The sequence below is a fragment of the Bactrocera tryoni genome, unplaced genomic scaffold (assembly GCF_016617805.1).
Source record: "Bactrocera tryoni isolate S06 unplaced genomic scaffold, CSIRO_BtryS06_freeze2 scaffold_25, whole genome shotgun sequence".
NCBI lineage: Eukaryota > Metazoa > Arthropoda > Insecta > Diptera > Tephritidae > Bactrocera > Bactrocera tryoni.
In genome coordinates this window covers 20409466-20424842 of record NW_024395977.1, presented here as the reverse complement: position 1 = coordinate 20424842, position 15377 = coordinate 20409466, and the positions used below count along the sequence as shown (strand labels likewise).

Sequence of the window (15377 nt, the reverse complement as noted above, 5' to 3'; positions counted from 1 at the left end):
ATTATCTTTTTCCAGATCGAGTTGGTTCTATTTCAAAAATGGAGTTATTTGAAGAATGGCGAAAATGTAAAATAGAGCAAAATTCCAGGTTAAATTTTGACAAAATTTAGTGCTATAGATGTAACGTCTGATACACAGAAGGATATAAAGTTTAAAATTTCGAGTGTTTCGCCAAAATTTTCCAAAAAATGGACTGAAGCAAATATGATGATTGAACGCTTTTTAAACAAAAATCGCAGTTGGTTAGAAGGAGCAGATTTACAATTTCACCTACAAATGGAACATCTCTGTCCTACCTCATCAACTGGAAGCAATCGTCCTCAAGGTAGACCAAATACAAATTTTGAAGAGTCGTCTTTTAAAACGAAAAAACGAAGGGTTGAGGACTTACTAGAATCGCGAGGTGCCATCGAGTTGATCCTAGCCGCTGAAGTAGCAAATCGCTTGGAGGGTAATAGAAACATAGCTACTTCGATTAGAGAAAGTTTGAAATCTACAGAAAAAAAGAAGTCTGGTAATACTACATGCGAAGGCAGGCAATTGACAAGTGATGAGGCATTAGCTTATTATGTGGATTCTAAGTGCACAAGATAAAGTGCACAAGGAAAATATATATTCTAATTCGTCATTCACACTAATCAGCGAATGGGGATGAGACGGAAGCTCCGCCCATAGCGCTTATAAACAAAAATTTGAGAACTGCGATGCTACTGATGAGTATCTGTTTGTTTTTGCTATTGTTCCATTGAGATTGAGTGACGATGCCAGCCAAAATATTTTATGGCAAAATCCGCGGCCTTCGTCCACTCTTTATGTCGCCCAATTAAGCTGATTTTTTCAAAGGAAACAACTGATTTTACTACATCAGAAACTAACAAGGTTTTGGAAAAAGCATCTCAACTTCTTCCAACACTATGTGATAATCGCGGTTCTCAAATTTCGGTAAAACATAATCTTTTACTTACAATGGCAGACGGAAAAGTATGTAATGCTTTAACTGGTACACTTTCTTCACAAAAATGTTACATCTGTGGTGCTACTCCCAAACTGATGAATGGCGAATTAAAAGACGTAGTGGTTAAAAAAAAACATTACAGTTTAGGTTTGTCTACTTTGCACGCCTGGATTCGTTCCTTTGAATGCATGTTACACATTTGTTATTGTTTGGACATAAAAAAGTGGCAAGCTAAGAGCGATATAGAAAAGGCTAGTGTAAAACAGCGTTCGGAAGAAGTAAGGCAAAAGTTTAAAAACCAGATGGGACTTATAATAGACACACCGAAACCTGGATATGGGAACTCTAATGATGGGAATACGGCCCGCAGGTTCTTTATGAATCCGGACCTGAGTGGAGGGATTACCGGATTGGATATTAATCTAATTAAAAATTTTAGCATTTTATTGAGAACGCTATCCTCCGGCTACGATATTAATTGCAATAAATTCGAAAATCTTTGTTCCAAAACCAGAACCCTTTATCTTAATTTATATTCGTGGTACTATATGCCTGTCACGGTACACAAAATCCTGGTACATAGTACGGAGGTAATTAGAACTTGTATTCTTCCTATCGGGCAACTCTCGGAGGAATCTCAAGAGGCCCGTAATAAGGACTGCCGTAGATTTCCCAGAAAGCAGTCACGTATAGCCACGAATATAGATTTACTACATATGCTTTTAATAATATCCGATCCGGTAATCAACTCACTCAGAAAAGTTCCCAAAAAGAGAACAGATAAATTACCGGTGGAAGTTCTAAATTTAATTGTACAGCCTTCAATACTATCAAAAGTACCACGCCAGGTAACATGTGACCATGACGGTAAGGATTATGTAGTATCTGATTCAGATGAATCTAACAGTGATGATTAGTTATTTAATGAGTAATGATGTTGTAGTATTAAACATTTTGTTGTTGTGTGTTATTGTTATTTTTATGTTATTGTTAATATTAGGTCTGTTAGTAGAAAACCCTTTTATTAGTCAGTTATTGTTATTTTTATGTTATTGTTAATATTAGATCTGTGCGTAGAAAACCCCTTTATTAGTCAGCTCGCTTCTCATTAGTTGAAATGTAATGGACTTACAAACAGATTTCTATGCATTTCAACCAATTAAAAACGCGATGATTAGTAACAGATTTTCTACGAACACACCTATTATTGATATTATAATTTTCTCTACGTTCAAATAAATGTTGTGTGTTCTGATATTTAAAAAAATAATTAAATATATTTTTTAAACAATTCTTTGTTTTCTACACGTAAATCTAAAAAAATATATTAATTTTTTCAATGAAACTTAAGATAATTAATCAACACGACCAAAATAATTAAATTTCAAACTAAAATATTTTTATCCCCCTAGCTTGTATTAAACGATACACTGTGCGGTCTCCAGGAGCTCAAACATGCAACATAGCTCCCATTCTGACAGATCTTCTGAGTTGTGCAGATTTCAACCTTCATATTGCACAACACCGTGCAGTATCGTCTAATCGATGAAGACATCGACCGAGTTATATCGTCACATCAACCCCCACCAAAACCCAGAAGGCACCAATAGAATAATAAGAACATATCATTAAATTTATTTTATTATTTGAGGCATTGCAACAACTGTAATTAATACTTCCTGTTATCAACTTTTGTGCAATTGTTGTTGTTTTAATTTTTACTGACTCATCAAATTTATTTTACTTGCTTGACTTCATAAGACAGCAATGGAATAGTAAGAACATGTCATTAAATTTGTTTTATTAGGTATTTAAAACATTGCAAAAGTTGTAATTAATACTTGCAAAAATTGTAATTAATACTTACTTCCTGTTATCAACTTTTGTGCAATTATTATTGTTTTAATTTTACTGACTCATCAAATTTATTTTACTTGCTTGACTTCGTGTGGAATTGGTTTGAGAAATAAAAATTATTATTGGTGTAACCTTCGAAGAAACAAGGTGTTTAAAGTGTTTTATTTGAACGGAAGAAAGTTTGAGCAACATAACTGGCGCAGTCGAAAAGCCAACGGTTCGAGTCGAAACTAAGAGTGCTAACGAAATAAAACTTTGTGAATCCTTTGACCACATAAGGGGCCGCCTGTTCTAAATCCGAGGGAATATCGGACGGAAAACAAATACCAAGAGCACATTGGTATAAGGCCACAAGGAGATAAGTGAACCGTTGGAAAAAAGGACCTACACCCCTCATGCATACCATTCTCATAGGGGCTCTGTAAGTAAATGAGCGGTTATTGAATTACATATATATATATACAATAAAAAAAATAATAATAAAAAAAAAAAAATTTTGAAGAAAAGTTAACATACATATATATATATTGCGAAAGTAGATGAAATTAGAAAATTTGGAATAAGAATATATTAATTCAAAAGAATGATTGGAAAGATCAAAAAAAAAAAATAATAATAAAACAAAAAAAAAAAATCGAAGAAAAGTTAACATATGTATATATAAGAAAATAATAAAGAAAATATAACATACATTGCCAAAATCAATAAAATTAAAAAAGGAAAAGGAAGAAGTGGAAAAGTAGAAAAAGTTAAATAAAAATTAATTACATATAATTTTTGTGTAGGCATTATTTGATTCCAAATTCCTATCAATCGGAACCAAATTATTACTATTATTATTATTATTATTATTATTATTATTATTATTATTATTATTACAATAACGCCAATCGGCAATATACATTAAGAGAAACAAATAAAAAATGAAAAATGTAGGTAGAAGGTAAATGTGTATATGCAGAGTACTATGGTGATGGTTTCTGGTTGTGGCGGGCAGCAAATGGAGTCCTTGGTTAAACAAGCAGATGTTTCTTAGTATTGTTTATGAAGGCAGAGTATGTATCTCCGTAGAAGTCAATCACACCTTGAAAAGAATTGACAGATTTGGCCAGTCTATTCAGAGGACCGTTGATCACATAATTTTTCTTGGAGTTGGAAGTTTTTAGTAGACGATTACGTCTAAGTAAAGTGCCTACTGGGGCAAATTCAAAGCAGCCAAGAATGTCTGGAGCATCAATAATATTATTGACAACCTTGTAATAGAAACTAAGATCGGCAACCTGTCGACGTGCTGATAGTTTATTGATACGAAAGCTCTGGTTAATTTCATCAGTGGAGTAAGTATGTGTAGACGATGATAATTTATAGGCTAACGACTTGCAGAGTTTACGTTGAACCCTTTCCACTTTGTCTATAGATGCATTAGTATATGGAGACCAGATGACTAAACCATATTCAAGGATAGGTAGGACTAGCGATTGAAAAAGTCTGGTTACAGAGTAGGGGTTGTTGAAGTCTTTGCTGTTTCTTAGGATAAATCCGAGGGTTTTAAATCCCTTTGATGTGATTCTATCAATGTGTTTAGAGAAGGAGAGCTTGTTGTCAACAATGATCCCCAGGTCTTTTATCTCATCAACCTCTATGATTTCCTGATCCTTGAGTTTGTATTTTGCAGGAATTGGTGAGTGTGAGCGAGTGAAAGTTATAGCGGCGCATTTGTTGATATTAAGATCAAGATTGTTCACAAGGCACCAGTTACCAAGAGAGTCAATATCATGCTGTAGAATTAGGATATCTGACATACTAGCTATGGGCCTGAAAATTTTGAGATCATCTGCATACAATAGGTGATCTGATATGATATTGTTGCCAATGTCGTTTATGAATATTTTGAAGAGTACCGGGCCCAAATGAGATCCTTGTGGTACCCCAGATGTAACGATATATTCGAATGAAAGATGGCCATCGACTCTAACTTGTAGGCGTCTACCCGTAAGATATGAATGGATCCAAGACAAAGCACTACCTCCAACACCATAGTTGCTCAACTTGTGCATGAGTATATCATGGTCAACACGATCAAACGCCTTGCTAAAGTCTGTGTAGATGCTGTGAACACAGTTTCCGGAATCCATAGCATTTAACACCTTGTTAATGTATATGAACAAATTAGTAGTTGTAGATCTGCCCCCAGTAAATCCATGTTGTCGAGTGATTATAACGTGTTCGAAAGACTGCAGTAGTTGTGGTAGCACCAATTTCTCAAACAACTTAGCAAGGGCAGACTGAATACAAATAGAACGATAATTGGTGACCATAGCTTTAGATCCATCCTTATGTATTGGAGTGATATATGATAATTTCCATGACGAGGGGAAGATACCACCGCTAAGTGATTCACCAAATATATGCGTCAACGGTTCGCAAAGACTGATCGCGCAGTTCTTTAGGAATAAGTTAGGTAGACCATCAGGTCCAGCACCTTTTCTAGGGTCAAGTGAAAGGAGTAATTTAAGTACTTCGTCATATGATACTGTCAGATCGTTCAGGAGTATGTTCTGAGATCCCGGGTTGTAGGTAGCTGCAGCAGCGCCATGGCGATTGTTAGGTGCGTAAACACATGGAGGAAGGTATGTCACTGCTAGAACGGTTTTTGTCTTTGACATAGTTCCAGAAGGCTTTGATGTCCGATTTGAGTTTGGCTTCAACATTACTCACGTAATTTTTATAGCACTCAGAGCTCAGTGATTTGCACTCAAGTCTCAGTTTACTGAAGCAAGAGTAATTGTAGTTGGTACGTCTTGTCTTGTACAACGCATGCGCCGACTTCTTCAATTTAATTTTGCGAATGAGATCTTTTGAAAACCAGGGTGGATAACTGCTGTGTTTATAAGTATATGTATCAATTGTGCTGAGTTTATATAAATCGATCCAATTTGTTCTCAGGTAGAAAGTGTTGAGCTCAGCATAGTTGGCCTTTTTGAAAGAGTACGTAGAGGAGTAGATAGGAACTAGTCCAGGCTGAAAGTTGAGCGTGATATCTAGAGCGCGATGATATGTGTCTTCAGGAACCAAGGCAAGCGAGTGTTCAGGAGAAATGTCGATGTCGCTGAAACAAGGGCTGAGTTGTGAGCATTGAGAATGTGGTTGCGCTGTGTGCAATTCAGGAGCGAATAGCAGTCGTAAAGTAGTTTTTCACAGTCCGCACGAGAAGAGCTGCTAGGGAGGTTGAAATCACCAACTATCAGTAAGTCAGATGCTTGGTGTTTTTCTCTAATGAAAGAAATAGTGGCCAGGTGGTCAACAAAGATGTCATAAGGTGTCTGAGGAGGTATGTATACACAGCCGATGATTAGGTCACGGGATGCGCCCTTCACCCTGATGAATATTTGCTCTAGGCTATTATTTTCAGTAGAGATTGGCTCAGTGTGTAGATAACGTTTGCATGCGATAAAGACTCCACCACCACGTACTTTATGATTAGCATGAGATGTACGATCTTTACGGTAGATATTATAAGAAGAGTCAATGACTTCTCCATCACGTATAGATGGATGGAGCCAGGACTCAGTGATGCATATGATATCAGACTGGTTAGACGACGTGTTGGTCAGAAATGCGCAGAGTTTTGTGCGCAGACCTCGAACGTTCTGGTAATATAACTGGATGAGAGATACTTTCTTCTTGTTCGTTGTGCGAGCGAAAATTCTTCTTTACAATCTTAGGCATACCATGGATATACTTTATAGTCATACTGTCGTTGCCGCTTTTTACTAGAGAGTCAAGTTCAGTCGTAAATCTTTTTAGGTGCTGTTGTTGAGAAGGGTAAGATCAGCTTTGAAAAAGACTGCAGTGTTACTATTAGGTGGTCTGTATTTGATAATTGAGAGCGCATCATCAGCTGAGCGAGTTGTAATATGTAGCGCACGTGTACGACCCGGTGTATGTCGGCCTAGTCTGCGTAGCTTAAATTCAGTGGCAATGTTCGAGAGACAAGAAGGCAAAGCGGCTACTAGATTTGTCCTGTCGTCATCCAAACGATCTTTATCCATTGGTTTGACTGATTCCGGGATGTTTAGAGCAATTACATTGACTTTACGGCGCTCACGTTCCAACATTTCAGTGAAGATATCTTCCTTGCTCACTGGTAAGTCAGGCTTGGCATTGAGTTTATTATTAATTTTATTCTCTACTGATGAAAGCCTATCGTTAAGGGCAGTACATTTATTAGCGAGTATTGTATATTGTTTAGACAGATTGCTTACCTCATCCTTAAGGTTATTTACGCTACTTACGAATGATTTTTTGAGATCTTCAAATTTGCGGTCATAGTCAGAGGTGAAGCGATCAAAGTACTTCTGGAAGAGACTTTCCATTTCATTAGCTTGTGGCGAGATGTGTGTTAAAACTTCATCATTAGATAAGTGGCTGTCACATGTCCTAACACTGATATCATTGCTGCAGGATGAACAGTTCCAAACCGACTCATTTTTCTTGATACTGATCGCTGTGGCCTTAAATTCCACAGATGAAAGGCCTGTACACCTAGAGTGAAACCAGAGTTGGCAAGCAACACATTGGATGCTGGACTGTACACCATCTCGTATCAGCTCAGAGCAATAACCACAAAATTGTGATGTTGTGTTTATTTTCTTGGATGGCATTATTTATCGATGGATAGCACAATTTATATGTAACTAAGCAATTACTGTAGCCCTCCTTTATTTACGACGCACTGCAAACGGACTGCACATCAGCAATGCACCGTTGCCGTATATTTTGTTATTGGTTTTCTTCACGTTTTATGCTTTTATGTTATTTTCCTTACATTTAGTTGTTGTTTGCATCACATGCCCTCGTTGTTGTCGTGCTCAATGAGAAATACCGTTTGAAGTGACAAAAACTCTGTTTAGAAAAATTAGCAGCAACTTGTTTGCTTATGTACGCTTTATTAAATCTTTAAATAAAACAAAACTTTTGCGGTAGGTAGTATTTTTAACTCTTTAAACGTTGTTGGCTTTTCATCAATTTTAATTTTGGTTAATATACATTTGAGTTGAAAAGAAAATTGTATCGCGCAAATTGCCGTCTACACACGTCCGTTCGTATCGAGTTCCTACCTCAATACCTCTTACGTAAATAAAACAAATTATTTTTGATGAGTAGTAAATCTAGATATTTTCCATATCCTAAAAGTTTTTGGATTTTTAAGTCAAGAAGCCTACCCGTTATATCCGAGGACAGTACATTAAATTTTAATATGCTTTCAAATACAGAAGTTCCAAGTATATCAGGGACTCAAACGACAAGTAATAATAACAACATGAATAATATCGACATTTTTAACTCACTTAGAATTCCAGATGCAATCAAGGACCTACCCAAATTTGATGGTAATCCAAGATTGCTCCACGAATTCATTAGTAATGTGGAAGAAATTCTCCTTCACATTAGTGGAGCAGATAACACTCCTCATGGACTAATCCTCTTGAGGGCCATAAGAAATAAAACAGATGGTCAAGCCAACGAAGTCTTAAACATGTATGGCACATCCCTCAATTGGGATGAGATCAGAGGAAACTTGATATCGCATTATTCAGATAAAAGGACAGAAACATCCCTAATTAGAGATCTTCATTGTTTAAAACAATACGGCAAACCGATCGAAAAATATTACAGCGAAATAATGGAAATCCAATCTGTCTTGTCTAATAATTTATCTATCCATGAGTCCCGACACTAATGTAATGCAAAGAGAAATCTATTTTCTGAAATGTGCCTAAACTCATTTTTGTCGGATTTACGGGAACCTATGGGATCTACGATTAGAGCAATGAGACCAGAATCATTGCCGATTGCCCTTGACTACTGCATCAGAGAACAGAATATTCATTACAATAGGTCCAATTTGAATAAACCCAAATATCCTCAATGGAGACCAAATTAACAATATAATCCATATCCTAAATATCCACAAAATTTTGTAAATAATGCACCAAGACAAGAAAATTATTACCAACCTAAAAGATATTCTAATTTTTCAACCAGACCTTACTATGTTAATAACAATAATTTGAGCCAAATTCAAACAATCAGAATCGTAATTTGTTACTCCAAAATTCCCAAGTACATCGCGAGAATTTTTCAAATTTTAAACCCAGCCAACGCTTCGATAATTTTTCGAGACAAACAAATTGGAGACAATCACAGCCTCCACCAGAACCTATGGATTTTCAAAATTTGAAAAGGGCACAAACAAATTTAAAACTAGCCCAAGCACTCAATTTAGTAGGATAACAAATAGGAATGAAATGAATAATATTAACGAATTTAGAAGTCTTCGAAATGAAAGCTCTGTCCCATGTCTTGACCACGCTAACAAGATAAACCTGGACCAATATGAAAATTACAATATTGACGATAATCAGGATTTTTTACAGTTAGCCTCAAGAAACAAACAGGATATATAGACTGCAATAAACATGGTAGTATTTTACCCTATATCAGTATAAGCTCTCCATTTGGCAGACAATTAAGATTCCTAATAGATACCGGAGCTTCTTCTTCATTTATAAACCCGGAATTTATAAATCCCTTAGATATCAAGAAATGTATTCCAATAACTATATCTACCATCTTACATAAATATATAATTGACAAGCAAGTGACATTACCTATTTTCAAAGAAATTAGGAAAGAAGGAACTCTTACATTCTTAGTTTTTAAATTCCATGATTATTTTGACGGACTGTTAGGCTTAGATTTTCTGACAAAAATTAAAGCTAAAATTGATCTTGAAAATAAAATACTAATTACAAATAATATTACAATACCTCTTAAAATGAAACCAAATTTTTCCTCTGATAAATTCACAATAGAGGCAAATTCGAAACAAATCGTAAAACTGTCAGTTGATTCTAAGGAAGGAGATATTATGATAAATACAATAACTTTGGACAACGACTTAATTATTTCTCCAGGCATATATTTTGCGAAAGACTGGTTTAGTACAATAGAAGTAGTTAATCCCACGGGGAGTGACCAAACAATTTTCTTAGAGCAACCCCTGAAAACAAGTAGGTATGATTCAGAAAACATCGTCGAACTTAATAACTTGAATATGCATTGCAAATCAAACAGTGAAAGAATTGCAAATTTATCTGACTTACTCCGAATGGAATATCTGAATGGCGAAGAAAAGCACAACCTTTGAAACTATGTACTAAATATAGTGATATCTTTTATAGAGAGGATGAAAAGTTGACGTTTGCAAATGAAATAAAACACAGAATTAGGACGACGGACGATTTTCCTTTTCATACTAAGTAGGTCTTACAGGTATCCTTTCGTTCACAAAGAGGAAGTTCGAAGACAGATATCAGAGATGTTGGAGCAAGGGATTATTAAGCCGAGCTTTTCCCCATGGAGCTTTCCAGTATGGATTGTTCCAAAAAAGAAGGACGCATCGGAGAAAACGAAATAGAGACTGGTTATTGACTATAGGAAGTTGAACGAGAAAACCATCTCGGACATGTACCCACTCCCGAACATATCTGAGATCTTGGATAAACTGGGCAAATGCCTTTACTTTTCGACTTTGAACTTAGCAAGCGGCTTCCATTAAATTGAAATGGATCCACGAGACATATCAAAAACAGCCTTTACTGTCACTACGAATACGTAAGAATGCCTTTTGACTTAAAAAACGCACCCTCAACTTTCCAGAGGGTCATGGATAATGTCCTAAATGATTTAATTGCAAAAATCTGTCTAGTGTATTTAGATGACATTATTATATTTTCGACGTCCCTCCAAGAACATATTGAGAATCTAGAAAGTCTTTCTAAAGTTAAGATGTTCAAATTTTAAGGTCCAGATGGACAAATCAAAATTTATGCGAAAAGAAATTGCTTTTTTAGGACATGTAGTCACGACGGAAGGCATAAAACCGGATCCGACAAAAATAGAAGCCATCCAGAAATTTCCAATACCACGAACTAATCGTGAAATAAAATCGTTCATAGGCCTACTTAGTTATTATAGGAAGTTTATCCCGAACCTGGCAAGACTTGCAAAACCAATGACAAAATGCTTAAAAAAGGGCAGAAGCATAACACTAAACGCCAGATACCTAGAAGGTTTCGAAACATGCAAGAACATTTTAATGAACGATCCAATACTGCAATACCCTGATTTCACAAAGCCATTTTTACTCACAACAGACGCAAGTAACATTGCGCTTGGAGCAGTCCTTTCTCAAGGTCACATAGATAGTGACAAACCTATTTGCTACGCAAGTAGGACTCTTTCTGAGAGCGAGATTAACTATTCCACTATTGAGAAAGAGCTTTTAGCCATAGTGTGGGCAACCAAATATTTCCGCCCATATCTCTTCGGTCGTAAATTTAAAATAATTACTGACCACAGACCACTTACATGGCTAATGAGTCTCAAGGAGCCCAATTCGAAATTGTTGAGATGGCGCCTGAAGTTGGAAGAGTATGACTACGAGATCGTATACAAAAAAGGAAAATTGAACAGTTACGCAGATGCATTGAGCAGGATAAAATTAGACCATGATAAAACCGCTGATATAAATTTGTGTGATTAGGAAAAACTGTCTACAATACATTCATGTAGTAAAGAAAATGTGAATGATGGCATACCAATCTCAGAAAAACCTTTAAATGAATTCAACTTGCAACTTTTATTAGAAAGATCTAAAAAAAAACCCAGTATGACTGTTGAAACCATCTTTAGAAACAAACAACGTAGAACTATAAGAGAAAAATAATTTTCTCAAGACACAATAGCTCAGATTTTCAAAAAATTTATACCCTCAGGTAAACTAACCGCCATTTTCTCCGACGAACCAACCTACAGAACTATTCAATTGATATACTCAAAATACTTTTCAAATGAAAAACAATTTCGTATCGTCCGATGCACCTAAATCTTTCAGATGTAACTGACAATGATAAACAAGTTGAACTAATTCGTACCTGTCATGAAAATAGTAACCATAGAGGAATTACCAAAATTTATGAATACTTAAAGAGACAATATTATTTTCCCCTTATGCAATCTATAATAAATAAAACTTTAAATAATTGTGAAATTTGCAATACACTCAAATATGACAGACATCCACCAAAATTAGAATTCCAAGTTACAGAAACACGAAACGAACCCCTTCAAATTTTGCACATTGACATATGTATATACTATAAATAGTAAATGTATTTTGACCATCATCGATAAATTTTCTAAATATGCGACAGGCTATATATTACCATCAAGAACAAGCGTTTGTGTGCTTAAAGCTTTAAAAGCATTTATGAACCTTGCGGGAATACCTAAGAAAATTGTTTGTGATCAGGGTACCGAATTTACATCTAACATTTTTAAAGATTTTTGTAGACAATATGAAATTATACTTCACTTCACATCATTTCAACAATCCAGTAGCAACTCTCCAGTAGAACGACTTCATTCAACCCTAACTGAAATATACAGAATTATAATGACAACCAGAAAATCCAAGAAATTGGAATTAGATCACGAAGAGATATTAGATGAGACGTTCATAACTTACAATAATACAATCCATTCATCTACAAAATTTACACCATATGAGTTATTCTTTGGAAGACCGTATAACTTCTCAAGAGACATAAAATACGACAGCAAACACGAATTTTTAGTTAAGTTAAATGAATTTAAAGAAAAACTATACCCCATAATTAAAGAAAAAGTTAGGAAAGCTAAATTAAAAAATATTAGTAGTCTTAATAAATCTAGGAAACCTCCAGAGCGTAGGAACAAAGAAGAGGATATATATAGAAAAGAATGTGGGAGAAACAAAATAACTGCACGATTCTCAAAACATAAAGTATTAAAAGATAATGACGTTACTTTACAAATTACTAAAGACAAAAAATTACACAAATCCAAAATTAAACTGAGACCACGAAAATAATAAACAATTATTTACCGTTAGAATAGCCTTTGCTTATGGACAAGTCTTGGAAATACAAAATTTTGACGAAGACCAGAATATGATAGCCCTGAAGATTGGACACGCGAGAACGATTGAAAGTTATTTCAATTTCATTCATATAATAGACTTGGACAATTTTAATTCGCAAACTTCAAAATTAATTACTATCGTAGACAAATTTGAAAAAAATAGCCTTCTAAAAGATGCTGCTAAAATTTGTAAGATGAAACTTAAGGGACTCGAAAACAAACTACAGACATTAAATCCATATAAACGTACAAAACGAGGACTATTCAACGGCTTAGGCTCTGTAATAAAATATGTAACTGGGAACATGGACGCAAATGACGCTATGACTATAAATAAACAAATACAAGAACTACAGGACACAACATTAAATTCAAAAATAATAGAGGAAAATCAAAAAAGTTTGAATATACAAATGATACAGAGAATTAAAAATTTGACAGAGCATATGAATAACAATCAGGAAAGCATTACAAAATTTTTAGAAAAACTCTCAACAAAAACAACTAATCATATTCTAAAAGAAGACAATGCGCTATTAGAAATCCAATATATGAATCAGCTTGATTATAATATAGATTAATTATTGAACCATATCTCTGACATAATAGAAGCTGTAACGCTCGCAAAACTTGGTATAGTATCAAAGCTTATTATTCATCCAGATGAATTGGATGAAATAAGACACCATTTTAAATCCCAGAATATTGACTTAGTTTCGGACGAACACCTTTACGAACTTCTGGAACTCCAAGCTTATTATAATAATAGCAACCTAATTTTTAATATAAAACTTCCAAATTTGGCTAAAAGTACGAATTCGTTTTTCCATCTCATTCCTCTTCCTATGAATAAAACGAAAGTAATTAAAACAAAACCATACGTAAGTTACAATAACCACGAGCTCCAATACTTAACAGAGATTTGCCCAAAAATTGAGAACGTGTATTACTGCAAGAGGTCAAATGACTTCGAAAGCACCAATAATTCAACTTGTATCGCTAGAATCTTGAATAATAAAACATCAATATGTCCTGCGAACGATGTGGGGCCCACATTGAATATATTCCAACCGGAAGATAATTATATAATGGTTATCAACGTAAAGGGACTACCGATAACCACTGATTGTGGGCAAAACTTCACAATTGAAGGAACCTCCCTTCTCCACTACACGAATTGTTCCGTCACGATAGCGGGAACAACATATAAAGACAACCCTTCAGTCCATTGGGACACAATCTTCGTAGCACCACCAAATAATGTGCAAATAACAACAATAACAGAGACTTTAAGCCTAGAGAAGATCAAAGATTACAGTTTCATCAACAACAAGTAAGGAAGGGCTAAGTTCGGGTGTCACCGAACATTTTATACTCTCGCATGATAAAGTGATAATCGAGATTTCATTATCCGTCATTTACATATTTTTCAAATACCGTATTTGTGTAAAGTTTTATTCCGCTATCATCATTGGTTCCTAATGTATATATTATACAGAGAAGGCATCAGATGGAATTCAAAATAGCGTTATATTGGAAAAAGGCGTGGTTGTTAACCGATTTCACCCATATTTTGTGCATGTCATCAGGGTGTTAAGAAAATATTACATACCGAATTTCATTGAAATCGGTTGAGTAGTTCCTGAGATATGGTTTATGGTCCATAAGTGGGCGACGCCACGCCCATTTTCAATTTTAAAAAAACCATGGGTGCAGCTTCCTTCTGCCATTTCTTCCATAAAATTTAGTGTTTCTGACGTTGTTTGTTAGTCGGCTAACGCACTTTTAGTGATTTTCAACATAACCTTTGTATGGTGGATGTGGTTATTATCCGATTTCTTCCATTTTTGAACTGTATATGGAAACGCCTGAAGAAAACGACTCTGTAGAGTTTGGTTGACATAGCAATAGTAGTTTCCGAGATATGTACAAAAAACTTAGTAGGGGGCGGGGCCACGCCCACTTTTCCAAAATAATTACGTCCAAATATGCCGTGTACCAAGTTTCATCATGATATCTCAATTTTTACTCAAGTTACAGCTTGCACGGACGGACAGACAGACATCCGGATTTCAACTCTACTCGTCACCCTGATCACTTTGGTATATATAACCCTATATCTGACTCTTTTAGTTTTAGGACTTACAAACAACCGTTATGTGAACAAAACTATAATACTCTCCTTACCAACTTTGTTGCGAGAGTATAAAAATGATATTACGAGATTAAGAAAGGATGCAATTCAAAGGAGAAACATAATAACGATAACAACATTGATACTCATCACCTTAACTATCACTTGTGTAACTCTGTTATGGAAAAACACCAGAATTCGGTATTATCCTTAGCCCACTGAAGCCGCTCTGTCTCCACCAACTTCGTTGTGGCCATCGCTCTACTCTAAGGGGGGAGGAGTTATATCGTCACATCAACCCCCACCAAAACCCAGAAGGCACCAATAGAATAATAAGAACATATCATTAAATTTATTTTATTATTTGAGGCATTGCAACAACTGTAATTAATACTTACTTCC

At 35.2% G+C, this 15377-nt stretch overlaps 2 protein-coding genes across 2 annotated transcripts in view; one reads left to right on the top strand and one right to left on the bottom strand.

Annotated features, from left to right (window-relative positions):
- Positions 1-2249, top strand: part of LOC120780600 — a 47538-nt gene extending 45289 nt beyond the window's left edge. Inside the window, exon 2 of the mRNA XM_040112856.1 lies at positions 16-2249. Within this exon, the coding sequence (XP_039968790.1) occupies positions 781-1872 (1092 nt within the window). The 5' untranslated portion in view covers positions 16-780 and the 3' untranslated portion in view covers positions 1873-2249. The remainder of the gene's footprint in view (positions 1-15) is intronic.
- LOC120780602 (brix domain-containing protein ZK795.3) overlaps positions 1-15377 on the bottom strand; it is a 53902-nt gene that overhangs the window by 11771 nt on the left and 26754 nt on the right. The gene's annotated exons all lie outside the window — the stretch shown is intronic.